This window comes from Melopsittacus undulatus, chromosome 12, assembly GCF_012275295.1.
Source record: "Melopsittacus undulatus isolate bMelUnd1 chromosome 12, bMelUnd1.mat.Z, whole genome shotgun sequence".
NCBI classification, from domain to species: domain Eukaryota; kingdom Metazoa; phylum Chordata; class Aves; order Psittaciformes; family Psittaculidae; genus Melopsittacus; species Melopsittacus undulatus.
In genome coordinates this window covers 3,582,026-3,609,946 of record NC_047538.1, presented here as the reverse complement: position 1 = coordinate 3,609,946, position 27,921 = coordinate 3,582,026, and the positions used below count along the sequence as shown (strand labels likewise).

The window sequence follows — 27,921 nt, the reverse complement described above, 5'->3', positions numbered from 1 at the left end:
AGACACCATCTGCAGCCTTTTCATCTGGATCCCCGCTGGAGCTGCAGCATTTGCTCTCCAATGAGTGCCCAGGCTTCTGCCCTGAGGCACTTGTCTCTCCCACTGCATCTTCCCCTGTTCACAAGCTCCCATAGCTGCTCCCCTGCCTCTCCTCCTGCCCCTGGGAGGCTGTGGTGTCTCCAGGTGAAGCTACATTTAAGTACCCCAGCTCGGAAGGGTGACAGGGGGATAAGCAAAAGGCTGAGTCTTGGCTTTCAGCTTCTCCTTCAGGCTTTGGCTGTTGGGTGACCTTCGGGATGCTCAGCGAGGCCGATGGTTCTCGTGGGGAGAAGCTGAAAGCAAACATCCTCTCTTGAAGTCATCGCTTGCATTAAGGCTCCAATACTCTTCCTCTAGCCAAGGATGAGCCTCATCTCCCCCAGAACCTGCTCAGATGCTGTCCCCCTCAATGGCACCCCCAGGCTGCAGCCAAACCCCCTGTGCTGGCTCTGAGCCTACAGATCCCCCCTCTGCCTTCCCCTTGCCTGTTTTGGCATGGGTCGTGGTGCTCCTGGCTACACCAGTGCAGAAACAGCTCAAGCTCCTTCCTGCCCCAAAGCCTGGGAATGGGTCATACAGCAGTGGTGCTCTAAGTCTCATAACCTCCTATGTAAAGACACTCCTCCAAAACCGGGCACCAAAAGCTGATCTCTAAACCCCACAGCATTCCCTGACATAGCTGAAGATTTGACTTCTCCATCCCTTTAGTTTCAGAGCCTTTTAAAAGCCATTTTCCCCTATATTTTGACCAACAAAGAAGAAACCCAACCCCGCTTGGAGGTGAAAGCCCAGGATGGAGCAGCCAAAACACTCAACTCCTCCCTCACCACACGCAGAGGCATTCCCTGCCTCCTCCTTTTACACCACAGTACCTGGGATGGGGAGATGGCAACACCTTGCTCTGTAGACGGCGTTCAGAGGAGGTGATGCTCTTCAAGTCCTGCAAGGAAGAACAGAGACAGGAGGATGTGCATGTCAGACCCTGAATTCCAGCACAATCCTGCTCTTCCCCATGCACTCCAGCCCCATAGAGGTACTGTGATTAGGATTTGGCCTTTGGGTCTGAATCTAAGCTGATGGAGCAGTACAACAAGTGTTTGGAGCTTGCAGCTCCTCACCAACAAAGCCACTGCTGCCTGCTGTGTCTGGTGCACCCTTTGCCTTGTAGCCAAAGCCTCAGCCCTTCTGCTGCAGCTACAGACACCAACTCGCAGGAGACATCAGCTCCCACAACCTGCTGCTGAGTCCAAGCCCTCTCAGAGTCTCACCTCCATGGTGGAAGCCTGGATGCTCCCTGGGATGCGCTGTGAGGTGGGAGCGTGGCCAGAGAGCTGGAGCTTGGCCTCGTGCAGCCGCATGAGCTCCTCATCCAGGATCTTCACTCTGAGCACAGCACACATACAAGGCACAGGTTATTTCCCTTCCAACCACAGAACCTTTACAAAGGGGCATTTGCTTTTTCAGCCCCTTTGGCCTGCACAGCCTTCACTTTGTACCCTGGGAGCCTGGATGGGGAGAGGAGCTAATTCCATCCTACAGCAATGAGAAGCTGTACTCCGGTGACTGGGGCACAGTTCAGGCTTTCCCTTGGATTTCTTATGGCAAAGAGGCATGCAGCCAGAGGAGCACTGGGAAAAGGGAGGCTCCTGGAGGTGTGGACATCCTTAAGCACCTACCTGCTCTGCAGGGTGGCGATCATGGAGCGGTTGCTCCATAGGGTCTCCTCTTGGTCAGTGATCTTCTGGAGGAGCCGTCGTCTTTCCTGGAGGAACTTCTCATTCTCAGCAGTGATCTGAGCAACCAGCATCTTCCCCTGCACAGAGCAGCACAAGGAAACAACCACCAGTGGTTATGCTTTGCTCTCCCCCTGTCCTCTGCAGACCTTGGAGTGCTTTATTGAAGGGGTCACCATCACTTATGTTAACTCCTAAAGATTCACACCTTGAATCCTGAGTTCAGCTCTGGGCCCCTCACTATAACGGAGACCTTGAGGGGCTGGATGGGGCCAGAGAAGGGCAATGGAGCTGGTGCAGGGCCTGGAGCACAAGAGAGATGGGGAACAGCTGAGGGAGCTGGGGGGTTCAGATGGAGAAGAGAAGGCTCAGGGGGGACCTGATGGTTCCCTCCAAGTGCCTGACAGGAGGATGGAGCCAGGAGGGGCTGGGCTCTGCTCCCAAGGAACAAGGGATGGGACAAGAGGAAACGGCCTCAAGCTGCACCAGGGCAGGTTTAGATGGAGCTGAGGAACAATTCCTGCCCCAGAGGGTGCTCAGGCATTGGAACAGGCTGCCCAGGGCAGGGCTGCAGGCACCAGCCCTGCAAGGGCTCATACATGGTGAAGACAAGGCCTCAGTGCCATGGGTTAGGGGTGGCGTTGGCAGTGCTGGGAACAGTTGGACTGGATGATACTAAAGGTCTTTTCCAACCTGGTCCATTCTATGATTCTAAGTGAGGCACTATTTGATGTAACATACATCAAAAGGAGGCTTTTGGGTCCTCTCCCAAAGTAAGATGTGGCTTGGGCCACATCTGAATGGGATTTGAGGACAGGGCATTCCCATGAGGGCAAACTTGGGCCAGGAATTTCCTTGGGGTTTTTTGTTCCAGCCAGGACAAGCTGGTTCCCCTTGGCACTGCTGGCTGTGGCTGTGGCACCAACCACCTGCTTGGCCAACAGAGCAGCCCCATTGCCTGCAAACCCACTGCTCCTAAACCTCATCTCCTTCCTTCTTCAGCTGCCCTTCTCTGGGGGAGAAGCCCTCGATGTGTCCTCTCACCTTTTCCACTTGGAGCTTTGACTCGCTGAGCTCATTTTCCAGCTGCTTGATCCTGCTGTCCCGTTGTTTCACCTCGTGGATAAAGGTCTCCTTGGCCCTGCGGATCTTGGCTTTGTGCCGGAGCTGCGTTTCGTTGTATTTCCTGAAGAGGCAGAGACACAAACCTCAGGCTCTCAAAGGCTTTCGTGCTCTTAGGCCAGGATCAAGGCAGGAGATGTCCTGTATTGCTTCAGGCTCTTCCAAGCCTGCACTGGGAGCCTCAGCCATCTCCCAGCTCCATTTGGCAGGGCAGCTAAAGGCAGAATGAGCACACTGATGGAACTGGACCGTGTCTTCCACTGATCAGCTTGGGGTTGGTTTCTCCTTTGGTGCAATGGTTACATTAAGTGCCAAGCAAATGGAAACGGGGCGAAAAGGACCCGAAGCATTCCCAAACTGACACCCTGTTATCCCACAAGAAATCCTGCTGCCTGCCCCTCTCAGCTCTTTATACCAAATAGGGTTATAAAGGATTGGAAGTAGGTGGGCAAAGGGAAGCTGTTTGTTCCGATGGGGATGTGGGTGGTTAAGGGGAATTCCTGGTGGATGGGGGAAAAGGCCAAAAAGAAGAATCCCAAAGAGGAGAAAGCTGCTTCAGGGGGTGCCTGTCAAAGCTGGACACTGGGGTTAAATATTTGTCTTCACTGAGATCTGTGATCATTGCTCTTCCCCCTGCCTTGTCCCATTTAGGCAGTGTTATTGTTTAATGTTATCCACTCAGGAGGGATGAGCAGATAACGTCCAAACAAAGAGAACTCTCCACCATATAAGGGATATTTGCCCACGTTGGCTCAAAACTCATGGCAAAAGGGGCCCATGTCCCTTGGGTTAGATCAGAAGTGCTCTGAGGAGAAAGGAGCAGCTCCAGGGAGCATCTCTGCCAGTGGCAGCCCCTGAGCAGCAGCACCCATAGCCCTAATGAGGCACCACCTCATGTTCTGCACTGCCTTCACCTGCAGACACCACAGCAGACACAGGGCTGCTGGGTTTGGTGCTAAATGCCTTGACCAGGAGAGACCAGAGAGGCTGCAGAACCCTCAATCCAGAGCCATTGCCAGGCACACAAAGAGCTGGTCCCAGGTAGGTGCTTTGTGCCTGCTGCTGCAGTCATTACCTGACACATAGATCCTTCTGGCTCAGGATCCGGACTCCTTCCTCATATAGGGCTTTGTTTTCCTCCTTCAGCAGAGCGAGCTGCTCCGAAAGCTTCTGGTTCTCCTTCTGGCACTGGAAGTGCTGGAAAACATCATTTGTGTGTTTGGTTGGATTAGACCAAACCTATTGCATCCGTTTCCAGGTGCAGAATCCACATTGGGATGCTCCTGTTTCCCCCCTTGGAGCTCGGTGGTCTGCTCTGGAGTCACCACAGCATCCCCTTGGGTGATGAGGACCCATCCACACTGCAGCTCACCTCACTCGAGTCAGTTTTCCTCTCACTGTCCAGGACGTGTAGAGTCTTGGCCTGCAGCTCCACATGCATCTTGGCCAGCGATGCCTCCGTCTCCCGGGAATGCCGGAGCTGCTGCTGCAGCATCTCCACCTGCTGCTCCGGGAGCTTCCTGAAAGGATGCTGGTGAGACACTGAGACACTCATGTGAGGCCAGCCCCCGATGGGCCCACCTTAAGGCACCATCACACTGCCCTGGATAACACCAAGGGAAGGAAGAAATCAGCCCATCCTGGTTGTCCCCGTGTCCCAGGGGTTCATGGGTGCGTGATCTGCTCCAGTGGAAGGTGTTGGGGTTGGAACTGGATGAGCTTTAAGGTCACTTCCAACCCAACCCATTCCATCACTGTATGTATCTGGGATCATCAGTCCCAGCTGCACAGGAAAAGGGACTGCTGGCATCCAGAGGATAACCCAAATCCCTGGGCTGGCAGGAAGGGCCACGCACCCTCTGAAGCAGCCAAAGGCTCCAGAAGTCCTTTAAATCTCCTCTGGAGCTCTGACAGGTCAAAGGGAGAGACTGGGGGTAAAACAAGTGATGCAGTGACCCCTTGAACCAGCCCAGGACCAGCCATGGGGCTGCAGGAGGTAGCAGCAGGCTGGCACAGCAGCGCTGGGTGGCCCCACACCTCCCCTGCCCGCACAGCATCGGGGCTCCCCCAGCTCCAGGTACCTCTTCAGCTGCTCCTCATGGAGTTCTTGCTGCACACGAGCTTCCTTTTCTCGGGCCTCCTTCAGTTCCTCCTCCAGCAGTTTGGTGTCAGACACTTGGGCCTCTGCCAGCAGGAGCTGGTGCTGGGAATCCTTGAGCTTTTGCTGGAGTTTTGAGATCTTGGATTGAAATCGGACATGGATTAAACCCATTGAATTTATGGGCCAGTATCTGAACCTGAGGGATTTAGGTCCCTCTGATCCTGCAGCATGGCAGGCATGGGAATGACAGATTTGCTTGCTTCTAGTCCAAAAGGAAGCACACACAAGGCTTGGAGTAACGTGGTTTAGTGGCAGGTGTCCCTGCCCGTGACAAGGGGTTGGGATTGGGTGAGCTTTAAGGTCCCTTTAACCCACATCACTCTGTGATTCTGTGTCTTTATATCAAAACCCATTAAAAACAAAGCCTTTCAAAGAGCTGCCAGATTTTAGCTCAGACACAACGTCATGAATTAGCAACAACCATTTTTGCACCTGATTTGATCCTGCACACATCCAGTGATCAGTGCAGGAACATGGCAGAATGGATGCCATGGAAATCACAAGCTTTGCCATTTCACTTGGAGCATTGTGTGCAGTTCTGGTGCCCTCAGCATAAAAAGGACATGGAGCTGTTGGAACAAGTCCAGAGGAGGCCATGAGGATGCTCAGGGGCTGGAGCAGCTCCTGTATGGAGCCAGGCTGAGAACATTGGGGCTGTTCAGCCTGGAGAAGAGAAGCTGCATGGAGACCTCAGAGCAGCACCCAGTATCTGAAGGGGCCTATAGGGATGCTGGGGAGGGATTCTTCATTAGGGACTGGAGTGATAGGACAAGGGGTGATGGGTTCAGACTGAAACAGGGGAAGTTCAGATTGGATATAAGGAAGAAATCCTTTACTGTGAGGGTGCTGAGGCACTGGAATGGGTTGCCCAGGGTGGTTGTGAATGCTCCATCCCTGGCAGTGTTCAAGGCCAGGTTGGACAGAGCTGTGGGTGCCATGGTTTATTGTGAGGTGTCCCTGCCCATGGCATTGGGATGGAACTGGATGATGTTAAGGTCCTTTCCAACCCAAACCATTCTATGGTTCTATGATTTCCAGCTAGCAAACAGCAGCAAATCTCCTCACCAGGAGCATTCCCTGGAATCCCTGTGCCTGCCAGCCCTGCAACCACCATTTCCAGACACAGTGAGCTTTAGAGACGGGAGCTGAGCCCCTGGCTTGGGATTCTATTGCCTTCCCACTCAGAACAGTCATATTTCCTAATACACTTAACCAGACGACCTCAAAATGGACTCCAGGGAACCAGTTCAGGAGCTGCTACTGCTTCTGGATCGTGTTAAACACAAACCTCCCATTAACCCAGCTGAGGAGGTACCTTCTTTTGTGCTTCATGCACTTTGGATTTCTCCTGTGCAAGCTTCTCTTGCAGCCTGCTCTGCAGCTGATCAGCCTGGGAGCACTTCAAGAGCTCTTGTTCGAGGTCTTTGACCTTCTGCTGGCTTTCTTCCCACTGTGCAGTGAGAATGGAGCACGTCTCTGTTGTGTCCAGGAGTTTGGCCTGGGTTTGCTTCAGCTCAGCTTTGACCTGAGTTTCAGAAGAAGAAACCAAGTTGGCGCTTCCAGATCGATCCTTGGAAGTGTCCCGATGAGGAAAGGGGCGATAGGATTAGCAGAGAGTGAATGAGAATCAAAGAGAAATACAGGGAGCAAGTACAAGGCTTTACTTAGAGGCAATTTGGCATAGAGCTGGAGCAGAACACACTTGAGAACGCAGGTACTGTATGGATATAAATGAGGTCCAGTGCGGTGCAATCAGCACCTCATCCCTCGCATAGCTTACAGGATGCTGTGATGCCCCAACCCAGAGGCTCTCCCTGCTCTGTCCCTACCTTGGTGCATTCCTGTTGGAGCAAGAGGTTTTGCTTCTGGAAGTCGATGTTCTTCTCCCTCTCATACCTCAGCTCCCGCTCGGCTGAGCTGCACAAGTTCTGAACCCGGCGCAGGTCCTGCCGGAGCTGCTGCAGCTTCTCCTCCTGCTGCTGGAAGCTCTCGTGGGTCAGAGCCTGCAGGAGCAGCAGCACAGGAGTTACACAGACATTAACCTCAAGGAGAGATAAGGACTGGATAGGAAGGAAGGAAGAAGTCCCACAGTCGGGTGTCAGTGCACTGGGTAAAGCCAGGCGAGCATCCCTTCTGCCCCACGCTGTGTCCTACTCCCTGCTCTCTCCATCCAGAGAAGCCAATACAACCCTTCCCATCAAGGGAGAAGGTGTAATAACCTGGATGAGGGAACAACTATTAAGGCCAGGTTGGATGGGGCTTGGAGCAATCTGGTTTAGTGGAAAGTGTCCCTGCCCGTGGTAGGGATTGGAACTGGATGATCTCTAAGGTCCCTTCCAGCCCAAACCGCTCTGTGATTCTACTCTGTCAAACCTGTAAGGTACCCAGGTTACTTGTAGCTCTTGAGCCAGAGCCTCACTAAGCTCCAAGAGCAGTGGGATGAGCTCAAGCACTGCAGTGTGAGAGCAGAAAACCCCATGGAGGAGCAGGGAATAGGAACAGCAAGAGCAAGACTGCAGTGAGAACAGCAAGCCAGCTGGATTTCTCCCACTCCAAAAACAGGCTGAGAAAGAGCTCCAAAAGGTTTAAAGCATCCTTTAAGGATAACGTCCTTTTTCCGTATCTACATTTAGTTTATCCAAGTTCCCACTACATCCAAAAACACAACAGAAGGAAATGGCAACATTCTTATTTTCCAAACCATTTTCCCAAGGAAATCAGCCAGCCTCATTCCCCCCCATGTGCTGACACCACAGGACAGGCTTCCAGGCTGCTTTAATCAGGTTTTGCCACTGAATTTAGTGAAACACAAGTACAGTGCAGATAGCAAAGCTGCTCATACCTGTTTAATGCTCCCATCTGAACCGCCTGCAGAGCCCTGTGACATGGGAAACCTCTTCCCTCCCTCTGCCAAGCCTTGATTCATCCTCCAAGTCTCTCCAAGCACACTGTCCTGCTCCTGGGTAGCCACAACACCTTGGTTTAGCTGGGTAAGTTCTTCCAGTATCAAGCACTTGTCTTCAGTGCTCTCTTTCAGCTGCTTTTCCAGCTCCTCCCTCTTCTTGTTGCTGTCTGGTAACGCAGGACTTGAAGGAGAAAATAGCAAAGAGGAGAGAGAACTGTGCACATCCAAGGGAAACCACCCCCCGAAGAGGAAAACTTGGAACAAGAGAGCCCAATGAAACACCCAAGGCAACGTTCAAGTGCCTCGGGAGGCTCCAAAGGGGATTTAATCCTAGCAGCTCTGGGCAAGGGTCAATCTCCCCTGGATACCAACACACAAACCCCCCTGTGTCCAAGGGTCAGCTATGAGTAGCTTAACTGCTGCCTAAGGAGCTGCTTGCATGGGCCACGTGAGCTGGTCTGTGCTCACAGGGGCAGGGAAGCACTCACACAGCTCTGTGCTGCATGGAGGCATGGGTTCAAGCTGCCTGATGTATCCCAGTCCAGACTGTATGTCCTTGTAAGCCAACCTACCTGTCTTACCCTGGTTTTACCTTATCTCCCTATCCAGGTGATGGAGCTGACAGTAACTACATGGATTTGAGCCTGGCTTCTACTTGCTAAGGAGAGCCTGAGCATGGATGCTTCAGCTCTAGATTTGTATTGATCTACTGAACAAGGAGAGTCAGGAGACCTGCATGAGCTTTATCTACAGCCCTGATGCCTGCTGACACCCATCCTCCAAGGGCAACAGCAGGATGTGTATGGTCAGCTGCTGGCAGCAGTTAGCCTCAAGCAGCCCAAGTCCATGATGGGAGCTTTTCAGGACCATGGTATTTTGAGACCATGGAATACCTGGGACCAAATATTCCCTCCCTCCAAGAGAAGGGGCCTCCTCCCTAAGGACAGCTCATTTATAGCATGCAGAATGTGGGAGAGCTGCAGAAAACAAGGTTTACTCCTGACTTTGATGGGTGAGGTGTCCCTGCCCATGGATGACCTTAAAGTCCCTTACAACCCTAACTATTCTGGGATAGTACTAAGGGAAATGCTCATTCCCCGAAGTCTCTACAGAGAGACCATTACCCAGTGAGGAATACGTGAAGCTGCTGTGCTCCCATTAGCCAGAAGCAGCAGAATGGGGGTTTTAAAGACTAAACAATTGGTCAGCACACATGAAGAGCAGAAGGTACCAGAGGCCTGGTTAGGGTTTACCAGAGCAGTTCTTGTTCATCCCTCGAGGTTTTGATCTGGTCTTCAGGTCTCTTTTCATCTGTACATAGATGTTCATGCGTCTGCTCAAGGTTTTCAATCTGTTCTCTTTCTTGTAGGAGTTCAGAGGCCTGTAAGGTCAGAGAATGCCACGACTTGGATTTCCCTTGGTCTCATGGAAAGCTTTTGAGCAGCAGCAGGTGATCTCCAAGACAGTGAGTCTGTAGCTAAGTTAGTGTAGTTCTTCACCTGCAATGCCTTCGATTCCTAAAGCTTTTCAATCAGTAGCTCTTCCTGAGTGTATGCTAGCACTAATCCAGACCATGAGTTAACTGTATTTGAGCAATGTCCATCAGCAGCTTCTGTCTGCAGCAGCACAACATGATGTTCTTTACATTCCTCACCTCTCTATCTAACAAAGCATTCTCCCTTTGTAGCTTCTCATGGGATACATTGATGAGAGCCCTGAGAAGTTATTACAACAGCTTCTAAACTCTGATGGTGGGCCTGGCAACCAGCCCCTGGTGAGGAAACAACAGGAGTTAATGGGTATAATACACCCCTAACTGCAAGAAAAAGCTTTCTCTCCTCCAAATACCTGTTAAAAACAAGAGGGTTCCAAGCAAATGCAAAGAGCTCTCTGCATAGCATCACTTCGCAGCACATCATTAACCTGTACAAGGGCAAATACATGATCCCATTTACTCGCCCATTCCGTGTCAAGCATCCTGACAAACACACAGTGAACAACCCCACAGGTTGACCTGGGGGAGTGCATCACCCCTGAGAACACCATGGTTTCACTCCAAGCTGACTTGCAGCTCTGTTGGTAAATGATTCATCCCAATGCAGCTGTTCTATCAGAAGGGTGAAAACACAACCAACTGGTGCCCGAATTAGAACCAGAGTTATAGGGATGTATGAGTTTGGTTAAAAGGTCCCTGGACCATGAGTAGATTGAACTGTTTGGATGCAAATGCTGAAGAGGGACTCTTCCATCTTCCCCATCCCTCCCCACATTAGCAGTTCCTTGTCATGTGTGTATTGGCAGACTGATCCAGCCCCTTCCCCAACCACCCTTCAGCAAGGCTTGGTCCATATCCTGAGCTTTTACAGTGTGAATTTGTTGCCTACCAGCACTACAGGAGTCCTGTCCTCTAGATGCCACTGTTCCTCCAGTCACCAACAGCCCAGGACTCCATTGGGTTTTACTTGCATACCAGGAAGTGATAGGGCTCACAGCTGGTTTAGGGCCTCTCAGGGTGCTAAAAAGTGGGGTTTGTAATAGGTGTAACTCCCCTCCCTTTGCCAGCCCCCTCAGGTCCCCCTTGTCTGCCTGTCCCAGGCCACACACCTGCAGCTCTCCTATATTTTAACCCTTATTTTAAGCTCTGACCCTGCCTTTGCTCAAGAGCTGGAGCTCAAGAGCATCAGCAACAACCCCAGCAGGGAGAAACCCAGCAGAAACCCATGCAGCAGTTCAACTGCTTCAAGCAATCTGTGTCTTTAGGGCATATAACAACAAGGAACACCAGGATCTCGAGCTGTTCACCTAGACTTCAGTGATGCTTTGGTGTCCTCGCTTCTTACCATGCTGTTAAGGAAGAATACTATTACTATCAAAGGTGACCTGTGTTAAACAGATTCAGAATTAGCCAGTGGATGGAGCTCAGCAATGGTAACCATGCTGCTGCTCCGCAGGGATGTCTTGGCTTAAGTCTCCAAGCGCCCTGTTGTGTTGTGACACAGGGAGATGAAGGCCTTCTGATCACAATAAATACCTAAGCCTGAGACCTTCCCCTCTGCCCTTTAGAGAAGGTTTGGCTACATCTGAATGAGTGTTTTGTTATTAGATTCACTGAAAGGAAAAATGAGTTACAGACCCTTTCATTAAAGCAGATGGATTTAAAGCCATCTGCCAAGGAAGCATAGAATGGCTTGGGTTGGAAAGGACATTAAGATCATCCAGTTCCAACTGGAAGCTTTGAAACTGGCTGGACAAGGAAAAACCATCCAGCAAAGTCAAGCAATGCACTTGGGGATGCTTCATGGAGTCACCCAAAGGTGACAGCCTCCTGCAGGAGTCCCAGGGCCGGAGCTGGACCCACCTGGCTGCCCAGCACCTTCTTCTCAGCCTTCAGATCCTCCCGTAGGAGTTCCAGTTCAGATGCAAGCTGCTTCCTCCGCTCTCTCCGCTCTCCCAGCTGATTGCCCAGCTTTTCTATTGTTTCCTGGCAGCTTTTCAACATCTGGAACAAGAAAAAGGAGCTGTGACTTCTTTATTCTAGCAGAAGACAAACACATCACAGTCTTCTGCAAAGCAAGGGCAGGACAAATGGTTCTCAAAAGTTGCCAGTGGGATTCCCGTACTTTATTCCTCGGACATCCCTGAAGGCCTGGATACCTGACCCAGGATACCTTGGGAAGCTCCTCTTGCATATGCAGTAAGCTCTGCCTGGCAGATCCAATTGGCCGGGTGGCAAGTAATGAATCAGCAGCAAAGTCAGCCCCAAACCAACTGGGAAACAGCCTCATAAATGTATCTGTGTGCTACCCAGGCTACAAGAACCAAGCACCTTTATCCATTTAAACCCTTTACCCCCCACCCAGGGAAGCCAACAAGTTCCTCAGCCTGCAGGGCTGAAGGCAAGAGATATCTGAGATCATGTTAACATGTTCAGCTGCTTTCCTCCAAAAACCCCCATTTCTGCTGTATGAGCTGATGGGCAACAAGCCCTCAGAACATGGAGACAAAAAACATGCACAGGAGATGCTCATTTAATGCATTTCTAAACAAAACTGTATTCCCCAAGCTAAAACTCTTACCTCTTGCATCTCTTGTGCTCCAGACAACGCTTGCTCATCCCCATTCCGCTCCGCTTTGTTCTTCTGCACTTGAAGTAACTCTGCTTCTAAACTTACAACCTTAACACAGGGAAAACACAAGTTAAAACCAAACCAGCACTAAATGCACTGCTAGATTGCTGCTTGTGCTGTATTGCAGGATAAGCCCCGTGTTTGGAAGCAAAGGGTGGGAGATGTGGACAGGCACCAGCTCCAGATCACATCTTTCATCCTGCTGCTTCAAAGGGGAGGGAGCCAGCAAGGCCAAGTCAGAAAATGAAAGAACCCTGCTTTATAGGAGAGGAACAACCCAGACACATGGTGAAAACTCAGGGCCTCTGTAGCTTGTGGGATGCTCTTCCAATACACGAGATCCTGATCTATATCATGAGCCACCCTCTTTCCCCATGCTGTTGCAGTGCCCACTCCCCCACAGTTTGAGCTGATCCACCAGGATTGTCCTGGTCTCTCCACCGCCCAAAGGGTGCTGTAAGTCCCTTCATCACCCAAAGGATGCTGCAGGTCCCTCCATCATGGATGCTGTAGGTCCTTCCATCATGGATGTTGTAGGTCCCTTCATCACCCAAAGGATGCTGTAGGTCCCTCCATCACCCAAAGGATGCTGTAGGTCCCTCCATCACCCAAAGGATGCTGTAGGTCCCTCCATCACCCAAAGGATGCTGTAGGTCCCTCCATCACCCAAAGGATGCTGTAGGTCCCTCCATCACCCAAAGGATGCTGTAGGTCCCTCCATCACCCAAAGGATGCTGTAGGTCCCTCCATCATGGATGCTATAGGTCCCTCCATCGCCCAAAGGATGCTGTAGGTCCCTTCATCACCCAAAGGATGCTGTAGGTCCCTCTGGCAAGGCACCGAGGACTCTGCACGTGAGCTGGCCAAGCCCTGACCTCTGTGCTTGTCCTGGCAGGCATGAGTCTGTCTGGCCAAGTGCTCCCCCTGCATCTGAACCCCCCTCCCTCAGACATTCCCTTGTGGACTGGTGATTACTCCCGTTTTAAAGGGCTGGATGAAGCGAGGAGCAGCCCAGCTTCCCCTCCCTGCCAGGCCTCCTGCAGACCCTTTTACAAGACCCAAGGGTTGGCACTGGCAGCTCCGGTGCCAGCCAGAGCAGCATTCCACAGCCTTTCCTTTCTGCTCCTCATGCTGGGAAGAAAGCTGGTGTGTAAACCACCGAGCTGGGATTTCACTGGAGGAGGATGGGGACACTGGAAGGAGACAAAATCCAGCTGGAGATGGAATCCAGCTCCATCCGTACATAACACACTGGACCTATACAAGCCACATCGATCACCACACTCACACAGATGAGGGCATGATGAAGTGTGCAAGATGCCTTATGCCTTTCTCACCCTCCTTTCTTTGCGCTTATTCAGAGATCATCTTGCATCCCTTCCCAAAGGGAAGCTGAGGAAGTGCCAAATCCCTGTCAATCCCAGCCCGATTCCAGCGGTCCCAGGGCAGCAATGCCAAAGCTTTGCATTCACTGACAGGCTTCAGGCACAAGATGGCTCTGTTGAAACTCGCAGGAGGGAACCATCCAGCACTGCTCTCATTCCTGAGACAGATGCAGTTACCCAAGCTGGGTACTAAATCAGTGGGAGAAACACCCAGACCCCTTACAGAAGAGCCAGAGGGCAATAACCCCGCTCCTCTTGCATGACAAGATGATAGTTTGGGGTTCAGCAAGGCTCTCGAAGGGCTCCCAAAGGCAAAATACACCTCCCCAGGCACCCTTTGGCCACGCAGCTGATACCCAGCCATGCGTTCCCATCATTTGGCTCCCTATTCCTCCAAGCCACTAACTTTTAAGTCTTGAAGTTGCCTTGAAGTCTCCTGCCAACAGCAGAACAATGCTCCCATTGTATCCCGTGTCCTGGTTCTGAGTCAGTGGCCTCATCACCCGCATTCTTGTAGGGGTGCCAGCAAAACAGAAACCACTTCCAAGTGCTTCTCCCATGGGGGGGAACTGGCAAACACCCAGCAGCACTGGTTCCTCTGCGCTCCCGAGCACCTGCATCCATGCAGTCCTGCCCTCCTTGCCCCCAGGGTACCCAAAAGCCCCTTGGAGATGCAGGGTGCAGCTCTGCATCATCACCAAGGGTTAAACCCACCTCCTCTTCCACCCTGCTCCCTGCTTGCCTCCTTTACAGCTACAGAGGCTGCCAAGCCCCTGCCAGCATCTCCTTGACTACTCAGGGCTTCCCACTGCATCCCTCAACGTGGTGTTCCCAGGGATCTGTTCAACAATGCCCTGAGCAAAGAAAGGGTTTCTCCAGGCTGGAAATGCACCTTGTGTGAGGGTTGGGGTTATTCAGTGTGTGCTGAACCACGCTGGGTTTCAACTAAAGCCCGGCTCATGGTGGACAGAGCTTTGGGCATTCCCATCGCAGAGCCTGCCCTGCTACACACTTAAAACACGATGGCTGGTGGCATCCTTCATTAAGGATGCCTTCCTCCTGTTTCAGTGCTATTTAGAGACTGACGAGGAATTCCTGGCATCTCCCTTTGAGCAATTGATCTTGGAGATAGGTGGCTGCTTGCCCAAGCACCAAGGAGGAGAGATAGGAGCTGGAGGAGACAACGCTGCCGTAACACAGGGGATCTGCACTGCCAAGCACACATCATTTACTCACTGCTGGAATTCTTTCCTTCTTTCCCCATCTTTTCCAAGACAGATTTTGCTGCTCTCTCTTGGCAAACAGCACGTTTGGGTCAAACGTTTTATGTGACCTATGCAGAGAGCAAAGCAGCTGGGAGGAAACCAAACCAAACCTTCCTCCTTCCATTCCTTACTTACTTGCTGTTGAAGTCCCTCCACCTCAAAGTGTTCCTTCTCCCACTTGCTTTGGATCTGTGTCTCTCCTGGAGTCGATTCCGGATCTTCACTGCACTCAACCAAATCCTTGTGCTCCTGCTCCAGTGTTTGCAGCTTGGGAAGGAGCTGTGAAGCAATGCTGTTCTCAATCACCTCCCAGCACCTACGCACCGAAAACCCACATCACCAAGGCTGGGACTGCACTGTGGACACACTGACACACATCCAGACCTCCTGCCACTGGCCAGGAAAGGCCGAAGTGCTTTTCACCATGGGATATCCCTGTCCTGCTGATTTCAGGTCTCACATCCAGCACAACCTGTGCCTGCTGTTATTTAGGTGGTGGTGAATGGGAGCTAGCGGTGATGGGCTCCCATGCAGGTAAGGATGGGTTGAGGAGAAAAGGGCTCAGGCATGAGGGTGCTGCCAGCAGAGGGGTGATGGCAAATTCAGCTGCTTGAGGTGGGGAAACAGGCTTGGGCATCTGAAGGGAAAAAGGATCAGAGGGATGGGATCAGCTCTGAACCTGCTGCAAGAGGCACAGCTGCTTCCTGCCCAGGCCATGGAAGCTTTGGCTTCCCTCAGGAATCCCAGTTTATGTACTGAGGTTTGAAAGCCAAGTGCTTTGCTACCCCCCTGGCCAGCAACCAAAGCCATGGGAACCTCCCCAGCAGCAAAACAGTTGGGAAACCAGCGCCTTTGTCTGCAGAGAGCCATGAAAGGTCAAGCCTGTGCTTTTGGGAAGGCAACAAGTGGGAGAAAGAGTCAGAAAGCAGGTGGCATTCGTGATGCCGAGGGCTCCAGACCCAGCCAGGCCTGCAGGACCTCCAGGCTTTCCGATTGGGAAGCAGAGGAAGAAAGTACCAAAGAGCATCCTAAAGAATCCAATAGATAAGTTCGTCCTGCAAGACAGAACACCAGCAGCAGGGTACCAAGAGGAGCCAGTGAGAGTACCACAGCTAAAACATTCCTACACTGCTCACCTCCTATGCAGTGCTTCACTATCCTGATATCCATCTTCTTGATCTGAGCCAGCTTTGCCTGGAGCACAGTCTCCTTCACTCCTCCCTTCATCCTTTGTGCCCTGTGTCTGGAAGGACAATGAGGAGTTAGCACAGCCACATCCCAAACCTGCTCGGTTCTCTCATAAAGAAACCAGGCAGTCAGAAATCATGAGCTACATCATCCCCATTTACCTGCAGTAGGTAATCCACAGAAGCAAAATCCCCCCATGACCCTTAGTAATGTGAAGGCACTGGTGGGTATCAGCTCATGCCAACAGACTCGACACAACCAGCATAAATCCTGCATCGCATCAGCACAGGAGGCACTTGTGCATTGACAAGAAGGGAAAATCAAATGTTCCTGCACCACCAACTGGGCATCCCCATGGAATCCCAGCCTGGTTTGGGTTGGAAGGGACCTTAAAGCTCCTCCAGCTCCAACCCCAACACCTTCCACTGGAGCAGCTGCTCCAAGCCCCTGTGTCCAACCTGGCCTTGAACACTGCCAGAGATGGAGCATTCACAACCACCCTGGATAACCCATTCCAGTGCCTCAGCACCCTCACAGGGAAGAGCTTCTGCCTTACCTCCAACCTGAACCTCTCCTGTTTTAGTTTGAACCCATCACCCCTTGTCCTATCACTGCAGTCCCTGATGAAGAGTCCCTCTCCAGCATCCTTGTAGCCCCTTCAGACACTGGAAGCTGCTCTGATGTCTCCATGCAGCTTCTCTTCTCCAGGCTGAACAGCCCCAATGTTCTCAGCCTGGCTCCATACAGGAGCTGCTCCAGCCTGAGCATCCTCGTGGCCTCCTCTGGACTTGCTCCAGCAGCTCCATGTTTGGAGCTAACCCTGTTTGCTCACTTTGCTTTCACGAACATCAACCAAAAAGCCCTTACAAATACCTGCAGTGAGGGCACAGTGACTTCTTGAGCCCCAGCTGGCGCAGGCAGTCCTTGCTTCTCGCTCCTCCCGTACTCGGAGATCTCCTCTTTGAGCTGTTCAACCTTCCAAAGGAAAACACTTGGGTTCATTCCTGGTGAGCGCTCATCTCGGTGCCTTAGAGAGTGAAGAGAACCTGAAACAGGGCTCTAAGGGACAAAGGTGATTGGCTTTAGCTCAACAACGTGGCTGGCTGGAGGTGATCCCAGTCTGGCTATGGAGAAAGCAAAACCTTACAGGTGTCTTGTGGGTGTATCTGGTTCTCTTTCTGTATGTACAAGCATTTAGACACACACAGGTGTATGTGCACACAGGGACTGAAAGCAGCGATGTCCTAATACAAAGAGAGCGTCACTTGGAACAAAGCAAACCAAAACACAAGCCAAGGAATGCAACTTCAATGAGCCCTGGTTTAGAGATTGCCCTGTGTAAATACGAGGTTGGACATTACGGATGTGCTCAGATGCTATGGAAGGACCAGCAGCTTTCTTAAATGCAAGGAACAGAAGGAGGTGTCAACATTCTAAACCCCTCAAATGTGACTAAATCCTGTTGCAGACAAGTCTTTGGTATGGTTTGAGCTGTTCTCAGAGATACCTCCCATGTAAAACCCTCCTTTTAATCCCAGAGAACTGCAAACAATGCGCTTCCTGCTGGGATGGTGCAAGCAATTACAGGTGCTGGCAACCAAATACAGGCTGCTGAAGGACTCACATAAAGGATTGAAGAGCAGGATTTGTGTCAAATGACCCATTTGAATGGGAAACAGACTTCAATTCATTCACTATGGACGGAATATCAGTAGTGATACTGCTATCACTATTGGAAGGAACTCAAATAGTGCAGGAAGGAACTATCTTACTGATAATACAGAAGGATCGTCCTGGTAGTAAGGGAGGAACTATCTTAGTGATAAGGATTATTGCATTTAGAGAATCCTAAAGGTATTATGCCAAGCCTTTAACTGATGGCAATGCAATAGTAATTCACTTAAAGGAAGCCCACACAAAATGAAAAGGGATGCTTCCTTCCTACTGAGCCAATCAACATAACCACATTAAAAAGGCAAAGAGGCTGAGAGAGCAGGAGCATGCCCTTTAAATTGGTTTAAAACAGCCAGTATTGGGGTTTGGACCAAACTTACCAGCTTTAATAGCAGGCACCACAAAAAGGTGGAAATGTTGCTGAGCCACTTGATATAGTGCAAACTGGCTGGTAACAAGAAGCATCCAGTTGATCCCATGCACTGGGCATAGGAAAATTGGTATTCCAGGGCAAGTGGGGGGGTTCAGATGGAGAAGAGAAGGCTCAGGAGGGACCTGATGGCTCCCTCCAAGTGCCTGAGAGGAGGATGGAGCCAGGAGGGGCTGGGCTCTGCTCCCAAGGAACAAGGGATGGGACAAGAGGAAACGGCCTCAAGCTGCACCAGGGCAGGTTTAGATGGAGCTGAGGAACAATTCCTGCCCCACAGGGTGCTCAGGCATTGGAACAGGCTGCCCAGGGCAGGGCTGCAGGCACCGGCCCTGCAAGGGCTCACACACCGTGGGGATGAGGCCTCAGTGCCATGGGTTAGGGGTGGCCTTGGCAGTGCTGGGAATGGTTGGATTTGATTATCTTAAATGGATTTGATCATCTTAAAGGTGTTTCCCATCTTAAAGGTGTTTCCCAACCCGGTTGGTTCCATGGCTCCGTGGAGCTCCAGCACCAGGAGCAGGCACTCACCAGATGGATGAATGCTTTCCTTTCCAAGTCGAGGGTCTGGGCTCGTGCTCGCAGTGCCAGGATCCTCCTGTCCACTCTGCTGCTGTGCTCCATGGCCCTGGGGAGCTCAGCCCTGTCTGTACAGAGCAGAACAATCCGGTCACCATCACCAGCATCACCAGCGTGGACCTTGCCCTCTGCCAAGCTCAGAGCGGGGCTGGCACAGGGATGAGGTTTCCCAAGTGGCATCGCCCTCATGTACATATGGGATTGCCCCTCACATATGAGAACACATCCCCTGGCTCATACACTGAAGGTTTATGGAGATCCAGCTTCCTGTTTATTGTAGGAATGCAGCCGTCTCTCCATAGTTATTGCAGGGATTCAGTTTACCTCTGGATCATGGAATACGCCTCACCTCTGATGTGTAGGCATGGGTTTGATGAGCTGGGAAAAACCCACTGTCATATTCCTTACTTTCATCATCAAGTTCAAGAGCCAAGCTGTTAATGGATTGGTGTTTGCGAGATGGCCAGTACAATAAAATAACAAATTCTATGTAATAAATGAATAAATAACAAAAGTTCTGTATAGTAAATTCTTTATAATAAATAAATAATAAAAATTATGTCTAATAAATTCTGCATAATAAATAAATAAATAAATAATAAAAGTGATGCTGTGCCCCAGCCCTTCAAACCTGACTCAATAACGCAACCATCAGCCTGATTGCCACAGATTCTTTGGTAGTTCAAGTGCAAGAAATGGGGAAAGATGTTTGTATTAGGAGCGTGTTCACACAAACATAGAATCATGGAATGGTTTGGGTTGGAAAGGACCTTAAGCTCATCCAGTTCCGTCCCAATGCCATGGGCAGGGACACCTCACACTAAACCATGGCACCCAAGGCTCTGTCCAGCCTGGCCTGGAACACTGCCAGGGATGGAGCATTCACAACCTCCCTGGGCAACTCATTCCAGCACCTCAGCACCCTCACAGTAAAGAACTTCTTCCTTATATCCAATCTGAACTTCCCCTGTTTCAGTCTGAACCCATCACCCCTTGTCCTATCACTACAGTCCCTAATGAACAGTCCATCCCCAGCATCCCTATAGGCCCCCTTCAGACACTGGAAGCTGCTCTGAGGTCTCCATGCAGCCTTCCCTTCTCCAGACATGTCCAAGTAGAGCGGATATCCTAATGAGAACTAGAGAGAAGACAGTTTTCCTCACAGAAAAGCAAAGTTTTTTCCCATTTCATCTCCACATTGGGCACAGCAAAATTCAGCTTAAATTTGATTCTTATTCAGGCAAAACTAAAACCACATCTTTTTTTGGTCCCAATCCAGCAAAAAAGCCCCAACCAACCAGAAAGCCACAACCTCAATGGCCTGTTTCAAACAAGGGGTTTGATACTGGATTTAAAATCAAAGGCAAGGAACTCCTTTTACCAAAGTTGGGCTGAAATACCCATTTATCACTACAGAAAGCCTTGATAAAACTCTGCTTGTGAACAGGTGACTTACTGCTCCCTCTCCATCCATGCATCCCTTCTTCCCGGCTCTGAAGTGTTTGATTCTATAGGGATAACACCAAAATGGGTTTGCTGGGGCTGTTTCTGAGCACTGAATTCTGCCACCTCTTTAAATGCACTTTGTTAAATCCAGAATTGAAGGAAAACTAAAGAAAATAAAGCAAAGCAGCAGCCAGCAATGGGGAATCTCCCATCACCAATGACCCAATAACTGACCAGGAGCAAGCCTGTGTTTTCCCTTTAGTGCAAGCAAGCAGCATTGAGCCAACATACCCTGTTTAAATCGTGTTTGACTGAAGACTAGAGATTTCCTCTTAGGTTTGTATTAGAAAATGGGTTTATTTGCAGAGCAGCAAGCTCTGAAGGAGAACACATGCAGATACATGTCATTAGGGAGGCCACTAAGAGGTTATAACACTAATTGTGCACACTAATACTCACAGCACAATAAACCACAGAGACACAGCAAGCATGAAACCCTTACTCACAGTTTGGAAAGCCTTCTATTCACTTCATACTGAAGATTATAGAGCACCCATCTCCCCACACAGGCTATGATGCACTGAGAGCCGCACGCTGCAGCCCATCGGCGATGCAGAGAAGCAGCAGGTTGGAGGCTGCACCAGGCTGGCTCCATCCGCAGGGACATGTGTGGATCAATCCATACACAAAGCAGATGCCCACAGAGTGCTCATTGCCCTGCCTGTGATTAAAAGGCTGCAAACGATGGGTTTGAGGCTGGGGAGGAGGTTTGGGGAGCTGCGAGCTCAGCATCCCGACCTGCCATGCACACAAACCCTGTCTCTGGGTACCAGTCTCTGCAGAGGCACATGGGGCCAGGTCGTGTTCCCTCATCCCGTTCTGCTGGTCACTGAAATCGTGCATCACGGATGTGGGGACAATGTGAGTAACACAGAGGAAAAGCAACCAGGAACCAGTGGTTTGCTTGGAGGGGGTCTCCTGTAGGAGACAGCAATGAAGCACCAGCTCCAATAGGGGCTTTATCCAGTAGTTTGATTTCCCTCCTGAAAGCTGTTCATTCTCACTGTCAGTATTTAGAAGCAAACTAATACTTAAAGGCTGCTCTACACCAGTTACTTCAACGGGAGGTTAAGCAAATATGAGCAGTGATAAGAATCTAACCAGTCACTTCAAGGATGCTGCTCAGCTCAGCGCTGAGCACTTGCTCCTAACAGGGCTGCATCCCAACTGGGGCATCTGAGATGAGTGGTCCAGCTGGGCTAACACTGCCTAAGTGGTGGTTTAGCTATTGTGTTCATGGACCAAGCCATCATTTCCTCTCCTAGGGCATGAGTTTGTATTCAAGCCAGGGAGAGGAAGTCAGCCAAGACCCTGCTGCTGGAATCATGGATCTGATACAGCTTGTTTCAGCTTTCCCCACTCAGAACTGGTTTGTGACTGCTGCATTCAGGTCTCATAAGCACCAGGCTAACATTGGGATGTGGAAAAACCACATTACAAGCAGAGAGGACACAGGACAGGCTGCCTCCAACTCCCCTGCATGAGAGTCATAGCATCAACTAGGCTGGAGAAGACCTTTAAGATGAAGTCCAAGTTTTACACTAATCAGGCCTCTGTGTGGCCTCATCCAGACCTTCTTCAGCTCTTACATGTGATGCTTGTCACCTTTTCAGCTCTTCCCTATAGAACTGAAACACAAGGGCTAATGTTCCAACACAAATGAGATTGTATTGTGACCAATTCTGTATTGTATTGACCCAGTATTGTGACCATGCTGGGTCCCCCCTCCACACTGCTCCTGACACACCAGTGGCAATACAAAGCAGCTCAAGGAAGCCACTGCAGATGCAGGAGGCAGACACTGGATAACCCTCTTCCCCATGGACATGTGTCAAAAAAGGCTATTTCCATACACAGGGCTCTGTTTTCCCACCATTGATTACAATGCATCCTCAAACATGTTATACGTGAGGGTTTCCAAGCAGAGTTTGCTCCAAGGACAAGTCAATTGTGCATGTTTGTGGTCCTCTGGATGGTTGGGAGCCCTTCCTGAACCAGCCTGCACTTGATCCCATAGTGCAGGAGGAAGACTCTGCTCCCACTGCCCTGTGCTGCACAAGGACCATTGCAGCTGACATAGCAAGGGCTATTTCCCACCTCCTTGACTTTGGGCCACCCATCTCCAGTGATGCTTCTTTGCCATTATCACTAAAGGCAGGTGAGTGCTTACAGCCCTGCCCCAAAGCTGGTGCGATGTCAAGCCTGGCTCTCAGCAGAAGCAATGAGCTCGTGCACAGCACCAGGCTGATGTGGTTGTAGAGCTAAACCTATTTAGCTCACCAGCTAAAACCTATCGAGGAACCCCTCGCAGTGTGCTTAAGAACAGCCCCCACTGCTCAAATCTCAACCATAGTAAATCACTGCCATCAGAAAGCATGGGGCTGCACATCCCTCAACACCATTGTGTGGGGTTTTCAGTTCCAATGCTCCTTGACAAGCAGGGGTGGTTGTATCATACCTTACATCGGAAGAGAATGGTCTAACCCAGAGTTATCCCAAATCCTTGTGGAAATCCCTCGGTTGCCTCAGCTCCAACTGGGAATTCTCAGCTACAGATGAGAACTCTTGAGGTCTGGGACCTCCTTGGCATCTTTTAGAGCCTGTGGGCTCAGCTTTGCCCAAAGAGCTGCATTGGTGCTGACTCCTGGGTTACTTCCCCATGTCCCTCCCTTTAGAGCCATGTACAAGTTCACAGATCCCTGCTCCCCTGCAGCCTGCACACAGGAACCAGCCCCAAGCACTTGCTAATGCTCAGGCGGGGTTGGTTAATCAATACTTTGCACCTTGGCTCTAGGGAATTCCCAGTTTTGGATGAGAATTCCCAGTTGCAACTGCAGGATCTTCACATGGATTTGGGATAACTCTGGTTTAAATGTTCTCTTCCAAGGTAAGGCCTGATCCAAACACCCTATTGGTGGAGATGCATTGAAACTGAATATCCCCCATGCTTTCTGGTGGTGTGGAGGTGCTGAGCCTCCTGCCAAAGCTCAGCAAGCATCTCCCCATGTTACCTATTAGAGACAAGCCCAGTCACACACATCCGTGCCCTGGCTCTTTGCACTAGTGAGGAGGCATCAAAATAACCCCTCACGCTTGAGCAGTCCAGCTCAAAGCTGCATTCATCCTGCAGCAGACAGGAACGTGGCCAGACCTTTGGTCCTGGAGGGCAGCATGGACAGAACAGGTCATTTTGGAACAAGAAAGGCTGCACATCCCAGTACCCAGAGCAACAAGAGCAATTAACCCATCACCCCAGGGCACTGTACAAGGGGGATGCTCCCCCAAACAAGGGATGCTCAACCAACAGTTTCTAGTTCACAAGCATCATGGCATCATCTGGGCAGCATAAAGAGCCTTCTTTGGGATGAAAACCACATCTCCAGTGTCTTTTACCTGCTTGAAAAACACACCAAAGATGCCCAGGATGGGAACAGCAGGGAAGGTGTTTCATGATGCACGAGGAGCATTCAGCTTGCAACGTGTTTTGATCATTGAGGAATACATTTTCCTTTAGGAAGTCTCATTTCTGTGTGAAAAATGGGTATAAATGGGGTATTTTCAGGCCTGTCACCTACTGAGGGGCTCCATCATCATGTACCAGGAGGAATTCAAGTCAACTCCACACTGCTCTTCACACATAGGCAGCCCCTGTTATTCCCACTGAGGGCTTTGTCCTTCACCCAGCCCAGCTGCAGCCACGCTCCCTCCACCTTTACCCAGTAAAGACCACTCTTGCTATGGAAACACATTCATCACAGGATCAACAGGAAGAGCATCCCTGAGAGGGATCCAGGAGGAGGAGGTCCCAGTGCCAACACTGCACATCCCAGCACAAATCCAAGCCTCGAACTGCTGGAGTGATCCTGCAGCCAAGGGGAGAGAGCATCAGCATGAGGAAATACAAGGAGCAAGAGCAGGAGGAGAAGGCAGGAGGCTGAACAAGCCTCTTCCTCGCTTGCACACACACTGGATATAACAGAGGACCCAGGGCAATCACATCCTAAGGCTTAAATCAATCCTATGTTTCCACTCTGCATTTTGCAGCCCAATGGATGGAAAACACCCTGCGGCTTTCCCTGTGGTTGGAAACTACAGCTTGTTCAAGGAGGGGTCAAACCCGGCTGACCCACAGCTTTCCTGCAGGAAGCAGAGCAGAACACTGTGCTCTGCAGTTTAAATCCAGCTGCACACTTGCTCCATGGGCGTTCTGAGGAGCTCACAGCTCAGCTGAACTGACACACACCCCCCTTGGCTCCAACCTGCCCCACAGCTTCCATGGAATCACAGGATCCCAGACTGGTTTGGGTTGGAAGGGAACTTAAAGCTCCTCCAGTTCCAACCCCTGCCACAGGCAGGGACCCCTTCCACTGGAGCAGCTGCTCCAAGCCCCTGTGTCCAACCTGGCCTTGAGCACTGCCAGGGATGGGGCAGCCACAGCTTCTCTGGGCACCCTGTGCCAGCGCCTCAGCACCCTCACAGGGAACAGCTTCTGCCTTACCTCCAACCTGAACTTCCCCTGTTTCAGTTTGAACCCATCACCCCTTGTCCTATCACCGCAGTCCCTAATGAATAGTCCCTCTCCAGCATCCTTGTAGCCCCTTCAGACACTGGAAGCTGCTCTGAGGTCTCCATGCAGCTTCTCTTCTCCAGGCTGAACAGCCCCAGTGTTCTCAGCCTGGCTCCATACAGGAGCTGCTCCAGCCCCTGAGCATCCTCCAAATCCCAGCTAAATGTTGCCAGATCCCATCCAAACTAAGCTGAAAGCTGCTCTGCTTTACAGCCATAAGCAGAATCATCATCTCCCTCTAGGACCAATGCATGTGTCTGGCTCCTGCACTGATGGTTTCTCTTGCCAAACAACATGAACCTGTACAGTTTGTGGTAATGGGACCAGGAACCTTTCCATAGGCTGAAGAGGATGAGGGAAGCCAGCACCCTGCAAGTGTCTGCAGCACCTTTATCCCAACCACCTACAAAGCATCCTACTTGAGAAGAGCAAACACCAGCAAATACCACTGTGCTCCCGTCAGTGAGCACCTCCTGCTGCATCCCTGCAGTCACTGTTTTGGGGTCAGTTTTACATGTGCACAGGTACCTTCCCCAGGAGGCTCCTCAGCAATGAGCATCTCACCTGTATCCTCACACCCGCATCCTCTCCTCACACTGGCTCAGGCTGGTACCATGAGCAAGCTCAGGCCACCGCTATTGCCTCTTTCCCTTCCAGCAGCGATGGGTTCTGCTGCTGTTACATCTGGTGCGGGAGCTATCGACCAGCCCTACCAAAACACCACCGGGTGTTGGACAAGAGCCATCACAAAGGGATCGAAGTGCCCCGAGGCCAGGACAAATGTCACTCTGGGCAGAGGCACTCATTGAGGTAAAGCTCAGCCCGATGAGCAGTGTAAAACCAGCAGTGGCTGCTCTCTGCAGTAACCCTTTGAGCCGCTTCGGAAGCAAAGGGGTAAGCAGGAACTCACTCTTCATCACCAGAAACAGCTTTGGGCAGGTGGAATTGCTCCCGGAGATCCCTGGACCAAGCAGTGATGTGTTTGGATACTTTGGTTCATGAGAGCCCCCCCTGCGTGACCTCCTGCATTTACCTGCATCTTTGCTCCATCCCTTCCCCATCCTTCTGCTTCCCAAAGCAAGATGAGGACAGATCCCATCCACTTGCATCTCACCAGCCACAGGTCAGGCCCCTCTGTACCACAGAGCTTGCACCAGACCTCTGTCCTCAACTGCTCTTTCCCATCGTTATCATTCCAAGCCTCCTTCCCATCACCCTCCATTCTTGTGTTGAACAATCCCAGCACTCCAGGCTGTGCCCTTCCACAGGACCCCTCTTCAGCCCCATCTGCAGCATCATCGTGTCCCTCCTAAAGACAACCAGCAAAAACAAGCAGAGGAATAAGATCCAGAGACCTGGAGCCAGCCCCACATCCTATAGGGCTCAGGAGGCATCTCTGGGTTGGTTTGCACCAACTGTGATGGAAAGCAGAGGCCCAGGGAACAGAGCCTGCAGCAGAGGGGCACTGGAGACCCAGAGCAGGCAGAGGGCTGCAGCTAAAGCCCAAGCACATCCATTGCTCTGTGCCAGAGACAGGCAGGGTTTCTTTAGGTGAAGAGGCAGAGAAAATGATCTCCAAGCATCCCAAAACACAGCCGGGCTGGCATCCCTCACTGGGGGAAGGCAGAGCTGCATCCCTGCCCAGGTCACTGTGTTATCAATGACCACCGCAGGCAATGCCATCACTAAGGTAGTAACAAGCCTCAAAGAGCAAACCCTGGCAGTGAGATCCCAAAGCAGAAGCTGCACACAAACCTCACATGGCACCAAAGCATCACAGAGAGGATGGTGACAACTCACTGCAGCGAGCAACCCGTCATGGGCACGGATCTGTGTCTCCATTGCAGTGCTAACAACTGCTCGAGAGCCACAGGAATCCCGAGGAAATGGGGAAAGGCCAAAGGAGCAAAGGGAAGTGAACCCAGACCTGGGATATTTTTGTCATCCGCCTGCCACCTCGTGGGGAAGATGGGAGAAGACCCAGCAATGAAGCCCTGCAGCAGCGATGCTCCCTCGCTCTACCCATTGAAACCCTGGAAGCGACCCCAGGGCTAGAGAGGAAAATCAGTTATGTGAGAATAACTATAAGTGAAGGAACTGTTTTAAACAAGATCACTGCACTAAACTAAGCATCCTTGGCAAGTGTGGAATCACCATCACAAACATCTTCACAGTTATAAAAACACTGACTTTGTCTACATGAAAGCCAATGGCAAATTTATTGGCATCCATGGGAACACAGCTCAACCCTCTGCTACCCAAGGAGCCCCTCTCAAAGAGTTTAGAGCTGGAAAATAAATGGCACCATCAATTTTGTTCTTCAAACAGCCTCTGGAAGCGAATCAGGGCAACAGCAGAGCCAACAGAGTGAGAAACTGCCCAAGTCACTGAATAAAGGCAGTAAAACCAGACAAGAACCTCCAAGTGAATCACAAACCATCCCAGAACAATGATGTTGGAAGGGACCTTAAAGCTCATCCAGCTCCAACCCCTGCCACAGGCAGGGACCCCTTCCACTGGAGCAGCTGCTCCAAGCCCCTGTGTCCAACCTGGCCTTGAACACTGCCAGGGATGGGGCAGCCACAGCTTCTCTGGGCACCCTGTGCCAGCGCCTCAGCACCCTCACAGGGAACAGCTTCTGCCTAAGAGCTCATCTCAGTCTCCCCTCAGGCAGGTTCAAGCCATTCCCCTTGGCCTGTCCCTACAGGCCCTTGTCCCAAGCCCCTCTCCAGCTTTCCTGCAGCCCCTTCAGGCACTGGAGCTGCTCTCAGGTCTCCCCTTCAGGAGCCTTCTCTTGTCCAGGCTGCCCCAGCCCAGCTCTCTCAGCCTGGCTCCAGAGCAGAGCTGCTCCAGCCCTCGCAGCAGCTCCATGGTCCAACAATCCCAGTAAGAGCCCAGAACATCCAGTGCTTGTTGCACATCTCTCACCCCTTGTCCCAACGCTCCTCCAAGGGCATTACACAGGTTTTACATTCTCCTCTTTGATGACCCACTCCAAAGAAAGACCACGGAAAGCCCTGCACCAGGAGGACTCAACATTCACATTGGTTATGGACTGGAAGATGAAGACAGGCAGCTCGCAAGGCTCATGCTGCAGACAATACACGCACAGGATGCTCCATCTCACACACACGTGGCAGGAATCTCCATCACCTCCTTCTCTATCTGCCCATCTCCAACAGGCACTTCCACATCCATGAACTCCAGTTCTCTCCACCTTCTGCAAGTATCCATCCCAGCCAT

General features: G+C 51.3%; 1 protein-coding gene across 1 annotated transcript; it reads right to left on the bottom strand.

Annotated features, from left to right (window-relative positions):
- Positions 1–107: 107 nt before the first annotated feature.
- Positions 108–27,921, bottom strand: CCDC30 (coiled-coil domain containing 30). Its single transcript, XM_034068410.1, has 21 exons — positions 27,832–27,921; positions 27,650–27,769; positions 20,062–20,113; positions 18,558–18,673; positions 16,799–16,900; positions 15,874–15,974; positions 14,873–15,053; positions 12,037–12,135; positions 11,334–11,459; positions 9,214–9,341; positions 7,898–8,141; positions 6,885–7,058; positions 6,371–6,580; positions 4,976–5,133; positions 4,267–4,414; positions 3,970–4,091; positions 2,817–2,958; positions 1,716–1,852; positions 1,308–1,422; positions 912–979; positions 108–332 (listed from the first exon to the last, which is right to left on the bottom strand). The coding sequence occupies exons 1-21, from the start codon at positions 27,919–27,921 to the stop codon at positions 119–121; spliced, it is 2,847 nt and encodes a 948-aa protein (XP_033924301.1). The 3' UTR covers positions 108–118.

What these genes read in the sequence shown, in the direction of transcription:
- CCDC30 (XM_034068410.1), bottom strand. Translation starts at nt 27,921, where the DNA reads ATGGCTGGGATGGATACTTGCAGAAGGTGGAGAGAACTGGAGTTCATG. An exon ending in TCACTGTGCCCTCACTGCAG is followed by an intron (nt 15,975 to 16,798) that starts GTATTTGTAAGG and finishes TTCCAGACACAG; the next exon opens with GGCACAAAGGATGAAGGGAG. An exon ending in TCCAGGCTTCCACCATGGAG is followed by an intron (nt 980 to 1,307) that starts GTGAGACTCTGA and finishes TCTTCCTTGCAG; the next exon opens with GACTTGAAGAGCATCACCTC.